The sequence below is a fragment of the Siniperca chuatsi genome, linkage group LG7 (genome assembly GCF_020085105.1).
Source record: "Siniperca chuatsi isolate FFG_IHB_CAS linkage group LG7, ASM2008510v1, whole genome shotgun sequence".
NCBI classification, from domain to species: domain Eukaryota; kingdom Metazoa; phylum Chordata; class Actinopteri; order Centrarchiformes; family Sinipercidae; genus Siniperca; species Siniperca chuatsi.
The window spans coordinates 22,993,828-23,014,285 of NC_058048.1; the positions used below are offsets into that span (position 1 = coordinate 22,993,828).

A 20,458-nucleotide genomic window follows, 5' to 3' on the forward strand; every position below is an offset into this window, starting at 1 on the left:
AATAAAAAAGGTTCTTATAAAATAATTCATTAAGTCTGCAGTTTTAATGTTAATGTAATGTAATAGTTAAAGGAATTCTGGTCCAGATGCGCTGCAGCTGTTTTCCAGAAAGTCAGAGGCCAAATAGTCCATTGGAGTTGTCTTATGGTTTAAAAAGCTAAGACCACCATGGCCAAGACAAGGAAGTGTCCCACTGGAAAAGGATAAACACGAGGTAAAGGGATTTTCCACAACTTGGCAACCCAAAACTTTTTTTATTATTGTCTTATTACTGAACTATAAACCATTAGTAAAGGATTTATTAACCATTATTAAAGCTGTTAATTACAGCTTATAAACACTTCATGAAGGGTGATTTATTAAAAAGGGGTTACCCAATATATAAATGTTGGTGAACAGTTCCATGCCAATGAAAGTATAAAATCTTATAGATATTGCTGTTGGCACGGAAGGTATGCATTATGCTTTATAGATGACTTTAGTCGTGAGGATCTGAAAATATGCATCACCGGATCACTATGTCCAAAAACAGTCTAAAAAGCATTTTGTTAAGTAAGTTACTGTCGAGCTCTTTGCCTGAGTGGCTCTGGTCGTGACGTCAATCCGTGACGCAGTTCATCCTCCATCACTACTAGTCGAGCCCACTGACAGAAAACACCACCTAGAAACGAAGCGAGCCCTCACGATTCGTGGAAATATGTAGTTAGCTCGCATAGTTCAGCATATTTCGACAACAGGAGGTTTGGTGGAGCTGGTAAGTCAAAATTCTTAACATACGCTTCATAAATCACTGTCACCGCGCTCGCTTTGATTTATCTGTTTGGAACCGTTAGCTAGCTAGCTGAGGAGCTAACATTAGCCTAGCCAAGATGACGACTGTAATGATGGTGGATGGATCCCGTTATTTCCAGCTGCGGCGATGGCATCCGATTAATATCGTTGTATTTTAGTACGCAGTCTGCTTTTAGAACTGTATTTTAGTTAACAACCAGCTGACTGAATCTAAACTGATGCACTGAGCTCCTGATTTGCTCTTTATTGACCTCAATATCAAAAGAGAAAAAGGTCGTGTTGGCAAATGGAAGGTGAAGCTGCTGAAGTACGCTTCATATTCGACCGAAAAACCCAACAGTGGAAGTAACTGCAGTGATGGCCAACCCGGAATAGACGAACAAGAAACAGACTTCAGTCTCCAGATTGAAATGTTGTTAGTTGCTTTACAGTCAATTTAGTATGTTAGTGATATTAGCATAGTTAAAGCTTTAGAATATATTCGTTGCCAGCAGCCACAGTACATTTTCTCGAACTCTGATGAGAAACTCTTGATTGAAACTCAGTATTATTAATCGCTAGCCTGCTAGCTAGCATGCTAACGGTAATGCTAATAAATCAACCTCTTTCTCCGTCAGAGCAGTTACATGGAAAGTTATCATGGGTGGCCATGATGATGAAGACATGTCATATGTTGTGAATAAACAAAAACAAGATGAAGAGCTAAAGAACAAGCTGAATGACAGCAGCCACTGGTGCGACCAGGAGTCCACTGGCAACAATGCCAAGTGGGTCAAAGAAGGCCGGAACCAGCTGCGGAAAGTAGCCGAGAACCAGCAGGACCAGGACCACAACTGCAATATCAGCCAGAATGGGAACAAAGAAGACTTCCCTCATCAGACCACCACTCAGGAAGAACAACAGGGAAACGAGGACCAGACCAAGTCTCCCAAAATAGCAATGACCCCTGGTCTCAGTCAGGAGGAGTCCAAGAACATCCTTAATGAGCCGTTACTCATCGACACTCTGGAGCCTACAGAAGAGAAAGATAAAGAGAGAGAAGAAGATGGCAAAGAGAAGGAAAACAAATCAGAGGAAGATGAAGAGACATCAGGTGATACCAGAGGAGTGACAGACGAACAGAGTAATGTGGAGTCTCAGAGAGAGGGCAGTGTTGTGGGGAGAAATGCCTGCCTCCTGTTCTCCAACATGAATGGGACACCAAATGATGAAGAGGCCAGCTGGCCTGCACTGTCTCAGGACAACACAGCTGAGGGCTCTCCAAATGGCAACAGAGGTAAATAGAAGTGTATGAAGTTGATGTGTAGGCCACACATGTATGGTATAATACAACATTAGACATGTCTGTAAGAGCAGTTGGAAGTCACAGCTTGCACAGACGACAACATGCATTAAAAAAAGACAAATGCAGCACAAAACAACATACCATTACAGATGGAGAAGGCATGGTGAAAACTTCGGTATATGCATTCAGAAAACAACAAATTATATACTGAGCATTGAGTAGATGAATTGCAGATTGGATTAGCATTTATAAGCAGTATATAAATATTTAACAAATGGTTTATATCGCACTATAATGTAGTGTACATGTAAGTTTATAATTAATGTACTTGTCACAACAACTATAACTCCTACTGTGAGGCACACATAAGTGGAGGCTGGTGTTTAAACAGATAATGAATGACAATATAGTAAAACACAGTTGTAATAATATCAAATATGCCTTTGTAGGAGGAGTTATAATTGTTGACAAATACTGTACATTACTTAACAACTTAACATGTCCTTATATCTGCTTATAGCCACATAATAGTGTGTTAAAAACCATTTATTAAATGTTGGATAAGTGCTTATAAGTGCTAAATAGGGGACCTAAAGTAAAGTGTTACTGATAAAAACAGGCATGTATAGACATTTCACTTTTTTCTGCTGTAAATCTTATATTTTTCTTTCTTTTGTACCATACTTGTGAAAGGGTTGTTCATTTCTTTCAGATTAAAGACCTTCAATTTGTTTTGGACTTGGTGTGCAAAGGACTATAGATTGCATATTGTTTTTCTAATCTTTTACTGATCAGTCTTTTTCAATCCAATAAGTCAAACAAATTAAAGCTAAATCTCTAATATTTTCTAACTAATATATTGTTTTTATATTAAACTGTATGGTGGAGTGGGTTGAAACACTAAAATCTATGCATTGGAGACAATTTCCACGCTCTGTTTTTGTGCAATGTTGATTTGGTGAGTCAGGTTGAACATTTTGGTCGGTGATGCCAGTGCAGTCTTATTTTATCAATATTCAGTTATAGTAGTATATGGTAACGTAAGGTAATTGTATAGTGTATAGTAGTAGTGTAATAGTAATCTAATCTTATCAGTGATATTGTTTAGGTTAACCGATGACACTGTTAATGGCACTTCATACCAACAACAATGAGGTGCAGCAACTTTACAAATGCCACTCTAGATGCTTTTTCACCTGTTGTTTGAACAAGAGGAAGTTATAAAGGTTATCTTCAACGACGTTGTTAAAACCATTTCTCGTTCTCATTAGTAAGCTGATGAAAGGAAAAATCAAAACACTCAAAGATAAATAGAAGCAACAAAAAATAACTGGTTATTGATTGTTTAGCTTATAAAGAAGATAGACTGCTGGTCATGGTGAATCATTATCAAATCCTTGTGTTTACTTTCCATTTTTCTGATTTTCAGACACCATATCTAATTACTTTTAAGAGTCAACTATTTCAGTGCTGTCAGCACATATACGTACACATTAGACAGAATCTTTGGTTTTTCCTTCTCTTCCTATATGATCAGTGTGGTTTTATTTATTTTTTGTTCTTTTTCAACCTCACATTAAACAATTTCCCTTTCCCGTGTTTCTCCTTTGCTCCCTGCCTTTCAGAGTCCTTTTGGGATTCCAGTGCTTTTGAGACAGACACAGACCTGCCTTCAGGATGGATGAGGGTGCGAGATACATCAGGCACATACTACTGGCACATCCCCACAGGCACCACCCAGTGGGAGCCTCCTTCACCCCTGGGTAAAGTTGATGACTCCATGATGTCCTCGACTATGTCCCTGGAGACTACACCCTGTGAGGAGCCTGAGGTGAGGTCTAACACACATTTTGCTTGGATAGAGGCAATGACATGTGAGTCTGTAGACACTAATATCTTTTGTTACATTTGCCAGGAATCCTGGGCTCAGCTTTCCAGCACAGATGAAGGAGCTGGCGAAGGGGAACTATGGAAGGTAAGTCGTGGCAAGAGTGTAATGAAGTGTACTCGAAATACATGGGAGATGAGTTTGTACATATTTTCACATTTTGGTAAAGAACAAATAGTTTGGAATTATTTATTGAGCATATTCACTCAGCTCATAGTCAAGACTATATAAAACTGCAACCTATAAAATAGGTAACTTGACAGTTTATGTTCACTGAGTGTTGAATTGTCTCTCTCTCTCTCAAGGCTGAAAATTGATCAGAACAAGTAACTGGTGTCTGTTAACATCTTCTATCTGGAATAAATCGAAATTTCCATTGTTAACAGTTTTTCTTCTTGTCTGTGTCCTCAGGAGGAGGGAGAGGTTGCATCTGATCAAAGTCTGAAGGAGTTTGAGGGGGCAACTCTACGCTATGCATCCATCAACCTGAAGTATGTCCTATTAAAGCTTTTTGATTAGTTAGTATTTAGTATATTGTCACATGTTCTTATACTCTTCCTGTTTCTTAACCTTATCTCTTTCTCTATCATTGCAGTTACAATTACTCCCAGTCTGAGGAAGAAGAAAAGCTTGCCCCACTCTGCACAGATTTAGAAACTAAGGTAAATCAGTGCTTCATGTTGGATTTCTCCAATATGTTCAGAGTAAATTAGGGTCTGTACGAAAAATACTATCATTACACTTGAGACCTTGGTCCATGAGTGCTGCACTGTGACTGAAAACTGCTTTAAAACATTTAGGATGGGTGAAATTATTACACAGGGATTAATAAATATAACTTATTAGTTCTTTCCAATCAGGAACTTGAAAAAGCAACTATAAGTTGATGAGTGTATCGCAATTGACATTTTTGCACTTTTTGAGCAGGTTGAGCAGTAAAGCCAAGTGATGACCCTTTTCTCATTGTATTTGCATGTTTGTAGCCAAGCAAACATTGTTTTCAGTTATGGAGTAACCAGCACAACTAAAGGAGCATAAAAGAGGGGGAAATAAGCAGAGTTAGGACCCGACACACCTCAAATTTCCACCCTTTCCTAACGTCATTGTTCTACACCTTCCCTGTGCAGTCCTGTTTTGTGCTAATGTGCTGCATATTTGTACTGTCAGTGTTTTGCAGTGCGTTCCCTGGGTTGGGTAGAGATGTCTGAGGAGGACATGGCACCCGGCAAGAGCAGTGTTGCTGTCAACAACTGCATCAGACAGCTCTCTTATCATAAACACAACCTTCATGACACTGCTGGTATCTGGGGAGAGGTGAGGGAATTTTACTGAATCGCACTGTGACTCGACACTTCTGACAATTCCTGTGATGTCCACTTTAATGTAGATACATTTGAAAATGCTATTTACTTGTCAGAAGTTTTACATACTCATAATTTCAGGGAATTTCATAAAAGTACGCTGTCTGAGTGTGGTTGGTTTATTTTTCAGGTATTGTTAAACAGATTTCTGGCTAAATTCATATTGGAATTAAAGCGAAATACCTCAAATCATAAAAGTTAAAATGTGTACTAATGCATGCATAGATATCTTAACTTGAGCAGCCCACAAATTACTCTTATAGGTGAAATGTTTTTAAGGCAGGCTGCTCATGCTAACAGTGTGTGTGTCGTGACAGGGTAAGGATATGCTGATGGTCCTGGAGAATGACACTATGAACTTGATCGACCCACTGGGCCAGACTCTGCTTCATGCTCAACCGATTGGCAGCATCCGTGTTTGGGGTGTTGGCAGAGACAACGGCAGGTCAGTGTCCACAGTACAAGGCCAAAATGAAGATGGCAGAACTACACGTGATTTATTTATCTAACTAAATTTGCTTTAAACAAACCATGCTTCAAAAAGATTTAGCTTGGCATTCCTTAAGAAGCTTGGCCTCCTCTCATTTCTCTATTTTGTGCCACCTCGTCTCCTCTCTCCGTCCTCCTGCCTGTGACCCTGGAAATCGATCTTAGTGCGCCATCTTGAAGGATGTTTCAATTCCTAAAATGCATCTCGAGCAGAGAGGAGAGAGGAGGCTTGACATAGGAACTATGATGCACAGGTGTATCCTTTGCAGAAGTCTTAGCACCTGTGACATATAAAAGAGGCGTGACAATGGACAGATGATGCCACACGTTATATTGAATTGACGTCACTTTAAAATGACGACTCCGAAGCAAGGATGTCTCATTTTGTTAAATGTCTGTTGCCTCGACTCCTCTCTCCTAGTGTCTCTTCCTCACCTCCTCTGCTTGCATCTCGGGTGAGACGGACTAAGACACGAGGAGAGGAGGCAAGGAAAGGAATTGAGGACGTACAAACTGAGAAATGAGAAAGGCCTCTTGTCATGGCAGGCACATTATACTTTTGTGTGTACTTTTTTATTGTATGCTGCTGCCCTCTGCTGGATTTTAAGAACATTGCAGACAAATATGACCCTGTTTCTGCTTGCTTGCTTCCTGTCTCACTGTATTGTAACAATCATGTTTTTTCTTTCATGCTGCATTTTCCATCATGAACAGGGAAAGGTATACATTAATGTTTACTATCTTAAAAGTTTTATGAAATTATTGTTTTGTGCTGTTGTTACTTGCAATAGCATGTTTGTGTGTGCTCTGTGTGCACATATGCATATATTTGTTCAAACTGGTTCACTCATTTATACTGTGTTAATGATTCAGTATTCATGGGAATGTAACCTTTTCTGTTTGATTTCACCTGTAGGGATTTTGCTTATGTGGCCCGAGACAACCTGACCCAAGTTCTGAAGTGTCATGTTTTCCGCTGTGACTCACCTGCCAAGAACATAGCCACCAGCTTACATGAGATGTGTTCAAAGGTCAGCCACTATTGGATTGTTTCATTATGAATTCAGTGCAATTTGTTGGTTCATAATCAAACATGCATTTGAAAATTTTAACACATTTTCTCCCTGTAATTTGACTTTAGATAATGATGGAGAGAAAGGCGACCAAGCCAGGAGTGAGCAGGCTCAGCTCTGACCCGAGTAACCCTGTGGTCATCCCGGTTGAAGGTAAAGAAAAGTACCTTCAGGGTCTTACACACTTTGAATATCCTCACAATTCAAATTGTGGAAACAGATCAGTTAATGCTTCCTCCTTTCTTAACAGAGTTTCCTGCTCCAAAAAATGAACTCTTCCAGCACTTCCATGTTTATTACCTTGGTTGTGAGTCTGTGGCTAAGCCAGTTGGTAAGAAAACACCTTCAAATATATAATGGTTTATGTAAACACTTCAGCTGTTTGTGCCTTGAAATGGTAACTGTATTTTCTGTGTCCTGATCACAATTATGATTTTCTGTGTTAAGGTTAATGTAATGTTTCATGTTCTCTTGTACGCATTTCTCAGGTATGGATGTAATAAATGATGCGCTTGAGGTAGCAGTGAATAGTAAAGATAAAAGTGAATGGACTCCTGTCTCTGTGAATGTCGCACCAGCCACCCTCACAATACTTTCAAAACAGGTAACAAACAACAAACTGAACATGACAGGACTCAGGGAGGGTGATATGGTAATGTTTTTAATAAGGGGCTAAAGTTTCATCATATGCATTTACAGGGATGTCAGCAATATGTTTTAGTGTAAAATGTTCATGCATTACCTTCAGCATGCACTGTTACCTACTCATAGCTTTAAATCTGTAAAAATTAGTGTGGATATGTGTCAACTGTGATTGACCTTTTTCTTGTTTTTTCTGTTGGCAACTTAATATTATTATTCTAAGATGGAGATTAGCTTAGGATATCTTTTGTTTGACCTTTTAAGTGTTGCAATGTTTGCGTGTTTTATTTCACAAAGTACAAATGTTGCCACAAAAATATTTCAATTACACTGAATAATTTTGCTGTCATTTGTATTTCTAACCCCAGAATGAGGAGGTGCTGTCAGAGTGCAGGGTGCGTTTCCTGTCTTTCATGGGTGTGGGAAAGGACGTCCACACCTTTGCTTTCATCATGGCGGAGGGTCCCAGAGACTTCACCTGTCACATGTTTTGGTGTGAACCCAACGCTGCCAGTCTGAGTGAGGCTGTGCAGGCTGCCTGCATGGTGAGTCGTAAACACATACTTGAGAGGAAAACCATACAGGGGGAAAGATGTAGAGATGAGATGGAGATGTAAGTGACGTACAAATTATTCCTGAGGAAGACACTTGAGAAATGCGTTATTTGTGTTTTTCATTCTGTGAAGACTTCACTTTATTGTGTCCCAAAGTTGAAAGCTAATTTGGTACCAATGTGAATCACAGTTGTTTACATTCACAAGCAATGGTTTAGAGTTGAGTGTCTGTAATATGTAATCTATGCTGTGTGTGTGTGTTTTCTTTTTATAGCTTCGCTACCAGAAATGTTTGGATGCACGTCCGCCCAGCCTAGCCTCCTGCCTGCCCACTCCTCCTGCTGACTCTGTGGCTCGACGGGTCAAGAAGGGGGTGCAGAGTCTGCTGGGCAGCTTTAAGAGCTACAGGTCAGGCTCTCAGTCCCCTTGAGTTGGAGTGAAGATGATCCACAGTCCATTAAACACAAGGTCCATCACCACATCCCCTTCTCAATCTCACTTCTTCTCCTCCTCCTCATCCTTCTGCCACAGTTTCGCCTTACGACCGTTTCACTTGTCTAGTCAATAGTATATTGTGTGGAGTAGTTTGTGAGGAAAATGTGTGTCTATTTTTTTTCTTTGCTGGGATTCTTTCTGTGAGTCTTAACTATTTTTGTGTTTTAACAGAAACAATGCTATGAATGTTGGATTTGGATGTTGCTAGATTCTCTCACAGAAATGGTCTCGTTCCCCTTTTCCTCCTTGGTGCAATTATCATCTCTAACGCTCCTCTTTTTCTACTTTTAAAGAAGGTACTGTAACACGGTCGTCGTCAGTTGGTGTCAAGTAACCTAATATTGATTTTCTAAAACATGATTGCACCTCTCTCTCACCTTAGGTTGTAATACAAGCGCTGTAGGCGTCTCAGTAGTGTGCCACGTAGTTATATGTCCCTGTCCCTGACCCTCCCAGACAATGTATTGTAGTCTTCCAAAGATCTGTATGGTCATCTGTCATTTAGTGAGCAACCACTGATTTGAGTGTAGTGTGTTTCTCATACATTCTGCATGAACGTTTGCAAGTTCAGTGCTAGTGTGCAATAATCAGATGTTCCTGTATGGTGTGGTGATAAGATGGCTGCCATGTGATTATTTGTTCACTTTAATGAGAGAGTCTGGCTAGATTGAGTGTGAGGCTAATGGAACAACAGAGCCATGCTGAAAATCATTATCTTGCGATAGAAATAATAGTAATAAAAAATACAAACTCTGGGTTTTCACACAGCCATTTACCAACAATAACTACTGAATAGTACTGTAGAAACTTGCCACAAGCTGCATGTTTTGATAGCTTAGAGTTCTTGCTGCTTGCAGCAGTTTAGTGCTTAAGACCCATCAATGTATACTGTAAATTCCTTCTCTATGTTTCTGTATGGTAAGAGGAGGCTGGAGTTGATGTGTTGTTTCGTGTTTCATTGGCATGTCACTCTAGTTAGTGTCAGTGTATCATAAGCTAGCAGTAGAAAGTTAGACTTCCTGTCAGTTCCTTCAGAGTGAAAAGATGAGAGCAGGTTAATGTTTGTATTTACAGTTTGTGTATATGGGAAACCTAGAGATGATTCTCCAGTGGTTTACATTTTTATTTTTTCCTTGGCCACCTTTTGACGTGTGGACTCTGGCCACTCCAGTTAATGTATTTTGTATTGTTAACACGCACTACAATGTACACTGTTAAGATGGTTTTCACATTATCTCGTTAGATTTACTTTTTTATAAAGAACACACTAATTAGCCAAGTCGTATTTTATCTTTATGTGTCTGTCAGTGATCAATACTTTATGTAGCACAATAGTAATAGACATCTCAAATATTAAAGTTGCAGTTTGTAAGATATTTTGGACATTTGCCTTTGCAAGGCATTTGTTTGGCCATGTTGTCTGAGACATTGGTAGCTACTTACTGGATATCCTCAGGCTAACTGACTCAGCTACATAGAAATAAGTCTACAAATAAAAACCAAACCACATCAGAATATGTTGTATTACACATAGATATTTTACAGGAAAAGTATCACTCAATTAAATTACAACAAAATATTGTCAAAAGGAATATATAGACATGCATAACAAATACAACTTTGTATTTAAAAACATAAAATACATCTTTGAAACAGTGATTTCCTTAGTGGATAACGGATTATGCCCACTATATCATGCTGATATAAAAAGTGATACTTCGTGTTAAATCTAACTGGTGCATAATGAAAATAAAGCCATTTTTAATAATTAATAATTTTAATTAAGTCTCCTTTACCTGCTGTCAGCATTGCATTGTTCACAACTTCAGATTTTTTTTTTTTAACTTTCTAGATGTTTTGTCATCTTTGATATTATTTCTATATTGCAAAAAGCAGAAATCTGAATTGTCCTCAAAAGAGTTCTAAGAGAAGTTTGGTACTTGTAAAATATATAGCGACAAAATATATAATCCATGTTTGAAACATATGGATTGGGAATGTGAGTATAGAGAAGTGTGACACTGTGTTCTTGAGATTTCCGACTATAAAGCTGTCATGGAGTCTGTTCTGTTGTCTGACCTTATTTAATGACCTTGTCACCCAATTTTGAAAGCAAAGCAGTGCTTTGTGATGCCTGGCCTTTCTCAAACTTTCATTCATAGATTCCTATAGATGTTTTTAACATTTTAGAAGTTATCAAACACTAAAACTCTTACCAACTGCTTCTTTATATGTGTAATATATAACACTAATAAAAATTAGACTACATTGACTCATATTACTGCCTTGTCACTCATGTGTCACTATTTTTGCTTTTTCTCCTTTGACGTTTGCTGTGTCCAGTCAGTGGCAACACTAAAGCCAGATGAGTTAAAGAACATTAGCAGATTAATTTATTTCTGTTCATGTAAATTAGGTGTATAAAATGTATGTATTTAAAAGTCACTGCACAATAAATGTGAACATATCATAACTGTTTATGTAACTGTGGTCTTTTAATATCCTGGCAGTTTTTTTTTTATGTTTCTTTTTTGGTTGTGTGAAGCCAAGTGGGTCTGAAGAGATTGTCTTCCAAAGAGCAGGTCCATATCCTATAGCCTGAAAATGTCTGCTTTGGTTTCTGGTTGTGGAAGCATAAACAATTTTTCATTTTTTATTAATGACTTTATCTGTCTTTCTCAGCTTTTCCATTAAAATGTAAAAGAAGCCACATACTCAGCCTGTCTGGCCATTTTGCATATGCATTAAACCTGCTAACACTGGTTTTACCATATGTATTGACAGCCCAGCCACACAGTGCATAAACACAACCCCCCACTCGAGGCACCTGTTCATTTCATATCAGCACTGCTGCCCCCACCTGGTGAGTTCAAAAGGATGGGTAGGGCTGGGTATTGTTTCCCTAAGAGATGGCTTTTGAAGATGAAAGGTGCACATCAAGTGGAATCCACAGCAGGCGCAGACTGGTAATAATTGGCTTCACTATCTCCACACAAATATCAGGACTACCCTGTCAGCGGGATCCTGGAGCAGTGCTCTGGCTATAATCGCTTCCTTTTGAAAAGAGAGACGGGGTCTTCTGTGCTAGGTGACTTATTGACATATGTTTGTGTAAATCAAACATATCTGAGTCACCTGCTATAGTCTGTCCTGTTGCTTTGTGTGTTAAACATATCAGTGGTGTACTATAGACAAAAATGACTGCTTCTTTAATACACTACAAATATTGCTTCTGTTTATACCACATGAGTCGACTTGAGCAACATGCATGCATGTGATTTTTTTTATTTTATTTTTTTTTACTATCTCTTAACAGATTATAGCTCATATTTACACTTCGCTGTCAGTTTATTAGGTACGCCTAGCTAAAACTAATGCAGTCTAACACAGCGGCCTGGCAACAGACATTTATGAAGGTTGTAATGTTTAGTTTTTGGTGAAAGTCATTTGTTACTTTTAACAGTTTAATCAATTTTTCCAGACAAATTCAGCCACCAGACGTGAAAAATAATTTGCATTTTCCAAGGTTTGGAACTACTCTGTCTTTCGGATAAAGAGGATCTCGACCGTGCAATCAGTACTATCATATTGCAACACAATCTACCTCTCACAAATTTTAAATTTACTTTAAAGCTTTTTTGATGAGACAAACTACTTCAGTTTTGTCAAATGTTGTGTTCTCTTTCCTTGTGTCTTTTCTAGCATTTGAATGTCATACCTGCTGGCAGCAATTCATATATGTGTGTATCCTATGTCTATTTTTTTTTGGTAATGTTTGGTAATTGTTGGTCATTTTTTTTCTATTTTCTGTTACCCCTAAACGAAGATGGTAAACATGGTAGATATGTTTACCTGACAGCACTAGTATGGCTCTAGACTCTTAATCTGTTTTCCAAATACATACTACATACAAATTCTAAGCAGGTTTGAATATGCAGTGTGTTCACACTAGAAAAGTGACATAGAAAGTACACTCAAAACATTCAGTATGCATACTAAAACCCCTAATTTTTGAGTCTGCTGTTGATAGACACAATTCTCCCGCAATGCAATGCACAAAGGACAAGGAGGCGCTAATCATGCTAGCTGGAAGTATTGATGGTGGTGACACAGCTCCAGAAACTGGACATTTTTCCATCAATTTGTTAGGTTTAAGTGGCAGGAGCACTCTAAAGTCGCAGTTTGATTGCCTTTGCACGGCGCACACATTGTATCATTTCCTGTTAGTATAAACCAGTTTAGTATGTTAATGTCTATTATACTAACTGCAAAACCAATTTACTATCAAGTATATTATATATTAAGTGTTGTATATAGTATAGAATTGGGACCCAGCTTGAGTCTTGTTTGAATCCCACTAGCACAATCTGTTTTTATTCTCCCTTGATGTATTGTGCTGATGTGTTTTGTTACCACTGATTTAGAGAGGTGTTAATTGAACTTTATGGTCATTTTGGGGGCTGTGGTTTGTGGTGCTTTTGAATTGTATTGTTTTATAATGAGATGTGTTTCTAGTATTTTGCCCACCTCATTTATATCAATTAGAGGCGATAAACAGCTTCAACAAAAACTGAAGATTATAACTTACATGAAGGTAGGATTTATTGCTGGACCGTTATATTGGACTGTATTAGTAGGTGTCGACTACATAATAACCTGCAACTGAGTGTACTTTGTTTTCGGTGTAATGCATTTTTTGACTGTTTATTCCTTATACAGAAAACATACAGTAATTGTGTAGAGCCTTGTCTGTATAGCTTGGATTATTAATGTGCGGTGGTGGCATGTTTACAGCCACCCATGCCCTAAATCCCTAAATCCCTTTGTCGCCTCTGTATTCTGATGCTTGTTATTGTGCTGCAGTGTGTGTCCATGTATCTCTGAAGACAGATTTATGCACTCCATTTTTGCCGGGTGTCAATCACAATTTACATAGGTCGGCCCATGGAGAAACTAATCACAACTATAATTATTCCTATAGCCTAATTATGCATATGGCATTTGTTTAATGGAGATTTATTTGGAGTAATGAATGTGTAGTCTTGTGGAACATTGCTTTCCTTCTCAGTGTGGAGGAGAGGTATTGCGTGTCCTCTGCTGGGCTCTTCAATCTAATCACCAATCGCAGGCTAGATAAAAGGAGCCAGTGCAAGCTCCGTCTTCAGCCTGGTACCAAGGTCTGAGAGAGATGATGGAAATCCCTGTAGGGCCTTTTCAAACACATTCATATTGCAAGAATACACCTCTTGCTACAAGGATTCTCATATTCTCTGCAGCCTTTATTTCAACAGTGCTTACCCATGAAGATTTCTGCAGCTTTTTTTTTTTTTTTTTGCCCACTTCTGGGTTCTGCAGAGATTCTTGGTAATCGGGGAAGACACCACCGAGTGCAGAGCTTTGGTCAGGGCCACAGCAAATCAAATATGGCCACAGGAGATGTATGAAGGCAGTTGGATCAACTACAAAGAAAAACCAAAGGAGAGGATAATACTTCCTATGCTGCCACTGTAGGGAGTGTAAACAGTTCTTGCTTTCGCAGTCTAATAAAATCCATAACAAAATGGGATACATTAAAAAAAACATGAAATGACAGGTGACAGGAGAATAAACAACAGACAATACAGATGCAAGTACAGACACAAATGCTGGTGCAGTCTCTAATAATGCCCTGAGGCGTTCATTTGGGGATTAAGTAGTCTAATCTCAAAATGTTCAGTAATTCATTCCCTCCCAAATAACACAGTGATTGCTTTGCCAGTGGGAGAAGCCAGCTGCCCACTGGTGTCTGAGTAATCATTTCTCCAGTGGTCCTCCAGCGATTCCAGCAGCTCAGCGGCAGTTAAGTAGCAGTTCAGTACACACACCAATCTGAGAGGAAGCACTGTCTTTACTGACTCTGCTGTACTGTAGCATGTAGCATGTGATGATGCACGACAATGTTAAACTAGACCATAACCTAAACCATACATACGCCCCAAAACTCAATATTCTCTTTATTTATTTATTTATGTATTTTAAGACTGGTCAATTTTAAATTCACTGCTAAAGCAGTGCACAGTAAAAACATTTTATTAGTAATTTCCAGTAGAGAAAGAAGTAATTAGCTCTTCCAGTGTAAAAATACTCAATTACAGGCCAAAGTCCTCCATGCAAAATCTTTTCAGATCAAAATCATTCAGAAATTATACTAAAATCGTTTAAATTCATTATTTCTAAACATCTTTGAGATGTTTCTACACATTGATGGAGATTGGAGTCCACATATGGTAAATTCAGTTGCTTGGACATGTTTTGTAAAGGCATCCACCTGTTTATATAAGGTCTCACAGCTCACAATGCATATCAGAGCAAAAGCCTAGCCATGACTCGAAGGAAATGCCTGCAGAGCTCAGAGACAGGATTGTATCGAGGCACAGATCTGGGGAAGGCTACAAAGCATTGACGCTTCCCAGGAGCACAGTGGCTTCCATAATTCTTAGATGGAAGAAGTTTGGAACAATCAGGACTCTTCCTAGAGTATAATAGTCCATTGATCTTCCAGCTACCTTTTAAATTAATCTTTTTAGAGTTTGTCACGGACATGTTTGCAACAAATGCATGGATGCAAATACTTTTGAGTCTGCCGCAAGTATCTCAATATGACTCAGTGACAAGTCCTTTTGTTCAGACAGACAAATATACTTATCTGGCGCACCTTGGCCCCTTCTCTCCCACCTCCAATCAGTCATTTCTATATAAATAAATAATAGAGTAATTGCTATGAAGAAAAGCAACTGTCAAACTGAAATGAATGGTCTTTATATTGGTGCACTGCCATGTCACTGGAATCATTAAACTTGAGATGACAGGCAGCAACCAATTCATATTCATACTGTGTGATGGTTGGGGTTTGTCAGGCAGTAATGTTCAATGATTGGAGTTAGTGGAAAATGAAATCTCTTATTATACATGAGGATGAAACACTCCAACAGTGTTACTGAGGTTCTTACAGACACAACATTTTGAATGACTCCTCATTTCCAGATAGTCAAATGAACCATTTCACATGAATCTTCTGAGCTTTAAAGGAACATTTCCACATTTTGGGAAATACGCTTATTTGCTTCCTTGCTGAGCGTTAGATGAGAAGACTGATATCAGTCTCGTATCTGTACACTAAATGTGAAGCTACAGCCAGCAGTATATTCGTAGAAAAACAATTTTGGGAGAAGACACGAACAGTCCAAGCTGACCAATCACAGTTCTTGCAGTCCCCATGTGGTATCTCTGTAGCAACTGTAGTCCAAATTTTTGAAGAGGTGCACGTCAGCTACGTCATAGCTACAGAGCCTACGCACATAGCTATAAATGAAGCTTTAGATGTCCAAGTAGGTGGGACAGAACCAGGCTAGCTGTTTCCCCATCTTACCCAATCTTCTCATCTAACTCAAAAAATTCCTTTAGCTCTCTGTAGCTCTGTGTTGCTGCAGTTAAACCGAGCCGATGCAGATATAAAACAGTTTATTGTCTTACAGGTGTAATGATTAACAGGGAGATTAATTTAAGTCTCTCTAAGAAGCCAGCCTGGTCTCCTGTGAGTCTCTCCACAGACCCCACCAATCTGACGGCCCAAACCCTCCCAAGGCATACTGCAGCAAATTGCATCGTTACTTTGCAAATTTGTTCAAGCAATCAACTCAATCTCACTTGGGGTACCAATCTGACAACAGGAATGATTAGAATCCTGGGCGGCTCGCCGCTTGTCACTTGGGACCGAGATGAGAGCGGAATTACAATGAAGCCTGAAATTGTGTGCTATTGTTACCTCTCCGTGTTCCTGTCCTCTTTCTCTATCCAGCCTTTTCCTCATGCCCACGTCTGTCCCCTCTATTCTATCCTTTGGAGATGTGGTAACAAGGTGTGACTGTAAAGAGACAAAGCTAAAGGGCAATTGTCTTGGATGGGAGACTAGAAATAGCTCCTGTCCCATCTTTTATTACAGAACACACCTGCCATCACCAGAGTGTAAAAACCCCTGATTTGGGAGATGAAATATGCAAAGTTTGAGTGGAAATGCGATGGAGGATTAGACTTGATGGCCTTTAATGTAGTAGTGGTGGACACAGAGTGCTTTAAAAGAGGAATAAATACTTCATCATGGGATAGCTTTGCAAGGAATTTCGGCAAGAGAGGCAGCTCAGTTGAGTTCCCTTTAGGTTTGAACAAAATACATTAAAATGACCTCAGGAATTGTGGTGAAATGCAGAGGGCAGAAGCAGGCGGCTCTCAACTTGCTTTATATTTATCAGTTTCTTCTCACATGTTGCCTTCGAGAGGCGGGATGGGGAGGTGAAATGACCTGATGGGAGCTGAGGGGAGGAGAAGTCGGCTGTTGATTCTCATTTCACCGTTCCCATCTCCCAGCAGGATTGTCTGAGACATAGATAAATACTGCCAGCACTGCGATTTATAAGCTGTGCAGCAGACACAATTTCACCCATTACCTGACCGACTCAAAAGTCCAACACGCTTGAGTCCCCTGCATACAGAGTGCCGTGATTTCAACTGCTTTTGCCATTCTTCTCCCCCTCCTTTGCCTTTCATCTAACTCTCTCTTGTCAACACCACAGGGGGACAAGGGAAATCTCTGAATACTTATTTTTTTAGTGATGCGCTTTGTGTAAAAATTAATATGTGTTACATAGACCAGGCAAGGTTAGGATGTGATGAGCTCTAGTCTCTATATTACACCTCTCTTTTAATTCCTAGATTGGTTGTGATGGATCATGGTTGGCTCTTTAACTGCACATGCTTGTGTATCTATTTTTAAAATCACTAAAGAGAAAGGTCACCCAAGGTAGTTCTGGTAAAATTACTTGTTAAGCTTTGTTCATTCTTCAATACGGATGCGGATGAACACAGCTGTGGACTTGTACACAGACAGCAGACGTGCACGTGTTTCCATACATGCTACAATCAGGGGACTGTGTACGCAGACACGTTCCACACATGAACACACGCGCTAGAAAGGTGACGACCTCATGACAGCAAGAAGAAGAACACCTTTGTTGTATGTGGCTGAACAACAAGAAGTCAAGAAAAAAGAAAAATGGTGTGTGCCACAGCTTAATGAGAATTGGATAAAAGGATGGGCAATACAGCACATAACTACAGTACACAAAACAAGCATCCAGTTTGCTTTTCTAGTGCATGCACAGTTGGCGTGCTTGTAATGTGTACAGTCCACTTTAATTCAAAAGTCACACATTTTTGGCGGTGGACCTTCACAGGCATGGGCAGATGACAAAATTGACACCTCATGGTGTCGTGGATACAGCAAGCATGAATTGACCTTTAGGTCTAGGGATTTAATTACTGCTAAGCCCCACGGCTGTACCAGAAACTAACAGGCCACTGCCCGGTTCGACTATGCCTGAAAATGGCCCTTACTTTAGGGATGAAGGTCATCATTCGTTGTCTATCAAACTCTTCTCTCTTCTTCCTCAGCTCTCTTCTCGTTTGGCGTCTACCCTCTGAGAGGCTCATATTAGATAAGACACATTACCCATAGTCTGATGTAATTTAAAATGTGTATTCATCCACGGCTGAAAATAGTCCCCTATATGCTCCTTTTTACTCCTATTTGAGAAACGTTTGCTAAAAACTACATTGGCCAGCTGTTTGAGGAAATTACTGAAAATGTACGTCTTCAGTAGGAACAATTGTGCTTGGGCCTGAATGCAACAGACAGGTAGAAAAGAAGAAAAGTATTGAAAATCGGACTGATAGATATTTTGTTTTTGGTCTTTTAATGAGATTTGTTGACAATAAGAAAGATATAGAGTAACCCTAGCTTTACTCTTTGGGCACCGTTTGCTTTTAATATTGGTTGTAAATTTCAACTAAAGACAGCAGCGGATTAGTGACTTCTGTAGATAAGCTTCCCATCATCCAGGGTAGCAGTAATAGAAACCATTTGAATACAAGTTTTATTATTGCTTGAATGAAATAGTGGAGTGAAAATAAACATTATCATTCATTTAAATCCTATTTGGTGAAGTGCTTCCACTTTAACAATGGATTACTGTTATCATTTTATCTATGTTTAAAGGATTTAGAGACAGTGTTTGACATTAAATCTCTGGTACCAAAAGTAGCAAACAGGCTCTTTTCTGAACTTGAGGCTATTTTGTTTTCAGTAGTATTAAATACCACAGGCTTTCCTCCCCATTCTCATTTAAAGTCAAATTACTCCTTCAAGGCCTGCCAGTAATATGGGTTAATTGTTCTGGATGGCTGGATCACTTCCAAGCAGTTCATCCAATTTCCATTTAAATTGAGCTATCGGAGCGTGACATGGGCGACGCTTGGCTCAGCACTGTTGCAGACAGGCGACGCTGGCTGGGACGCAGAGAAACCTGTTTACAGGTCATACTGGAGACACTTAAGTGGCTCGCAGCAAATGAAATGCAAGCACACACCTTGCTGGTTGCTTCAATAGGGCTTTAAGAGGGAGCAGAGAAAAAGCCTCATATAGTCAAACCGGTCAAGTGTATACACGGTTCGAAATACAGGGGAGCTACGGGGAGCTCGGCTCACCTGAAAGAGACATGAAAGTCTCAATTTACGGGGAGCTCTAAAATATCCTAATTTTTGGTGCCACTGGTTTTTCCCTCATCCTACTAACATATTTAACATACAAGGACTACTGGGGTACCTGGGGATCCCAAGAATAAACTACTGTAAGAAACAACCATCATAGCAAAATGTTAACTTATTTTTTCTCAAAACAATATTAGTTATGTAATGAATGTCATCTGAAAGAAAAACACATCTAGGAGCTCTGAGAAACAGAGCAAACCTCCTCAAATCCATCTCCTCGCGTACCCCTCCTTCTCGCCATCTCCCTCTGCAGCCTCAAAAATGGTTACATTTGTGCTTTTTCCCTCACACAATGTCCTGATCATGCTCAGAATGCATGTCAATCATATGCATGACACATTATTTTACAGTCTTATCTTGTATAATATTGCATACATTTTAAATTTTTAAATTTGATAGTCATAAAACATTTGATTATGAAATTATATGTATTGTATTTCTGACTTTGAACATCATCTTACCTTAGGATGAGCAGTATTTATGGTCGCCAAGATGAGGAAATCTGCATCTGTGTCTGTCTCAAAATTTCTTCAAAGTGACAGACCCTACCCCCCCGATAGTGTGTGATACTTTAAATTAGCACCCATGGCAAACATGAAGTCCATAAATAGTTCCATCTATTAAAAGGCAGTATTGGGTGCTTTTGACTGGGGTCCACCACGACCCCAATACATTGGTATTTTTAAAAAGCACCAATTAAAACAGAAACAGAAACAATGATATGAAGTCATTAGAAACAAATTTATTGACAAAGTCATAAAAAAAAATTGGAATGATAGAATAAAGAACCTGTGAGATATGACAAAAAGAATACCTCGGTAGGATGAGGGGTTTTTCTGTATAAATTTAATTTCCTGTATATATAGGTTCCTGAAATAAGTAATAGGCTTACAGTAAAGCACTTTGCAACGTGAGTTTTTATGTGTGCATAACAATTTCCAAAAATTTGTGTCTAATAAACACAATGCTGTCTCTTCCTGCGTGGGGGCGCACTCAACTATGTTTTCCGTAAGACCAACATTTGAGACTGTGGGCATGTTCATAATTGTCATAGGCTGCAACCTAGGTCTGGTCTGTTTAACAAAGTAATGCAAACCATTGCCTGTCCACTGTGCGTTGGCATTTTCATTGTTTCTCGGCGGAGAGCGATGAAAAAACAACATTGCAACGGGGAATAATTTTTCTGTTTCTTTGTTGTCACAGGCTAAATATTAGCTCTTAAAATCGACATTTTTGGT

The 20,458-nt window shown here is 39.2% G+C and overlaps 1 protein-coding gene across 4 annotated transcripts; it reads left to right on the plus strand.

Moving 5' to 3' along the window:
* The first annotated feature begins 581 nt into the window (after window positions 1-581).
* apbb1 (amyloid beta (A4) precursor protein-binding, family B, member 1 (Fe65)) lies at window positions 582-11,052 on the plus strand. 4 transcript variants are annotated; one of them, XM_044202699.1, is made up of 15 exons: window positions 582-754; window positions 1,410-2,068; window positions 3,703-3,908; window positions 3,993-4,052; window positions 4,377-4,456; window positions 4,561-4,627; window positions 5,133-5,279; window positions 5,644-5,771; window positions 6,530-6,535; window positions 6,732-6,846; window positions 6,957-7,041; window positions 7,139-7,219; window positions 7,377-7,492; window positions 7,899-8,075; window positions 8,359-11,052. In XM_044202699.1, exons 2-15 carry the CDS (start codon window positions 1,432-1,434, stop codon window positions 8,512-8,514), a joined length of 2,061 nt encoding a protein of 686 aa, XP_044058634.1. In that variant the 5' UTR covers window positions 582-754; window positions 1,410-1,431; the 3' UTR covers window positions 8,515-11,052. The 4 variants fall into 4 exon arrangements, with proteins under 4 accessions (XP_044058634.1, XP_044058635.1, XP_044058636.1 ...); XM_044202700.1 differs by having other exon boundaries at window positions 1,415-2,068; XM_044202701.1 differs by lacking the exon at window positions 6,530-6,535.
* Window positions 11,053-20,458: the final 9,406 nt, after the last annotated feature.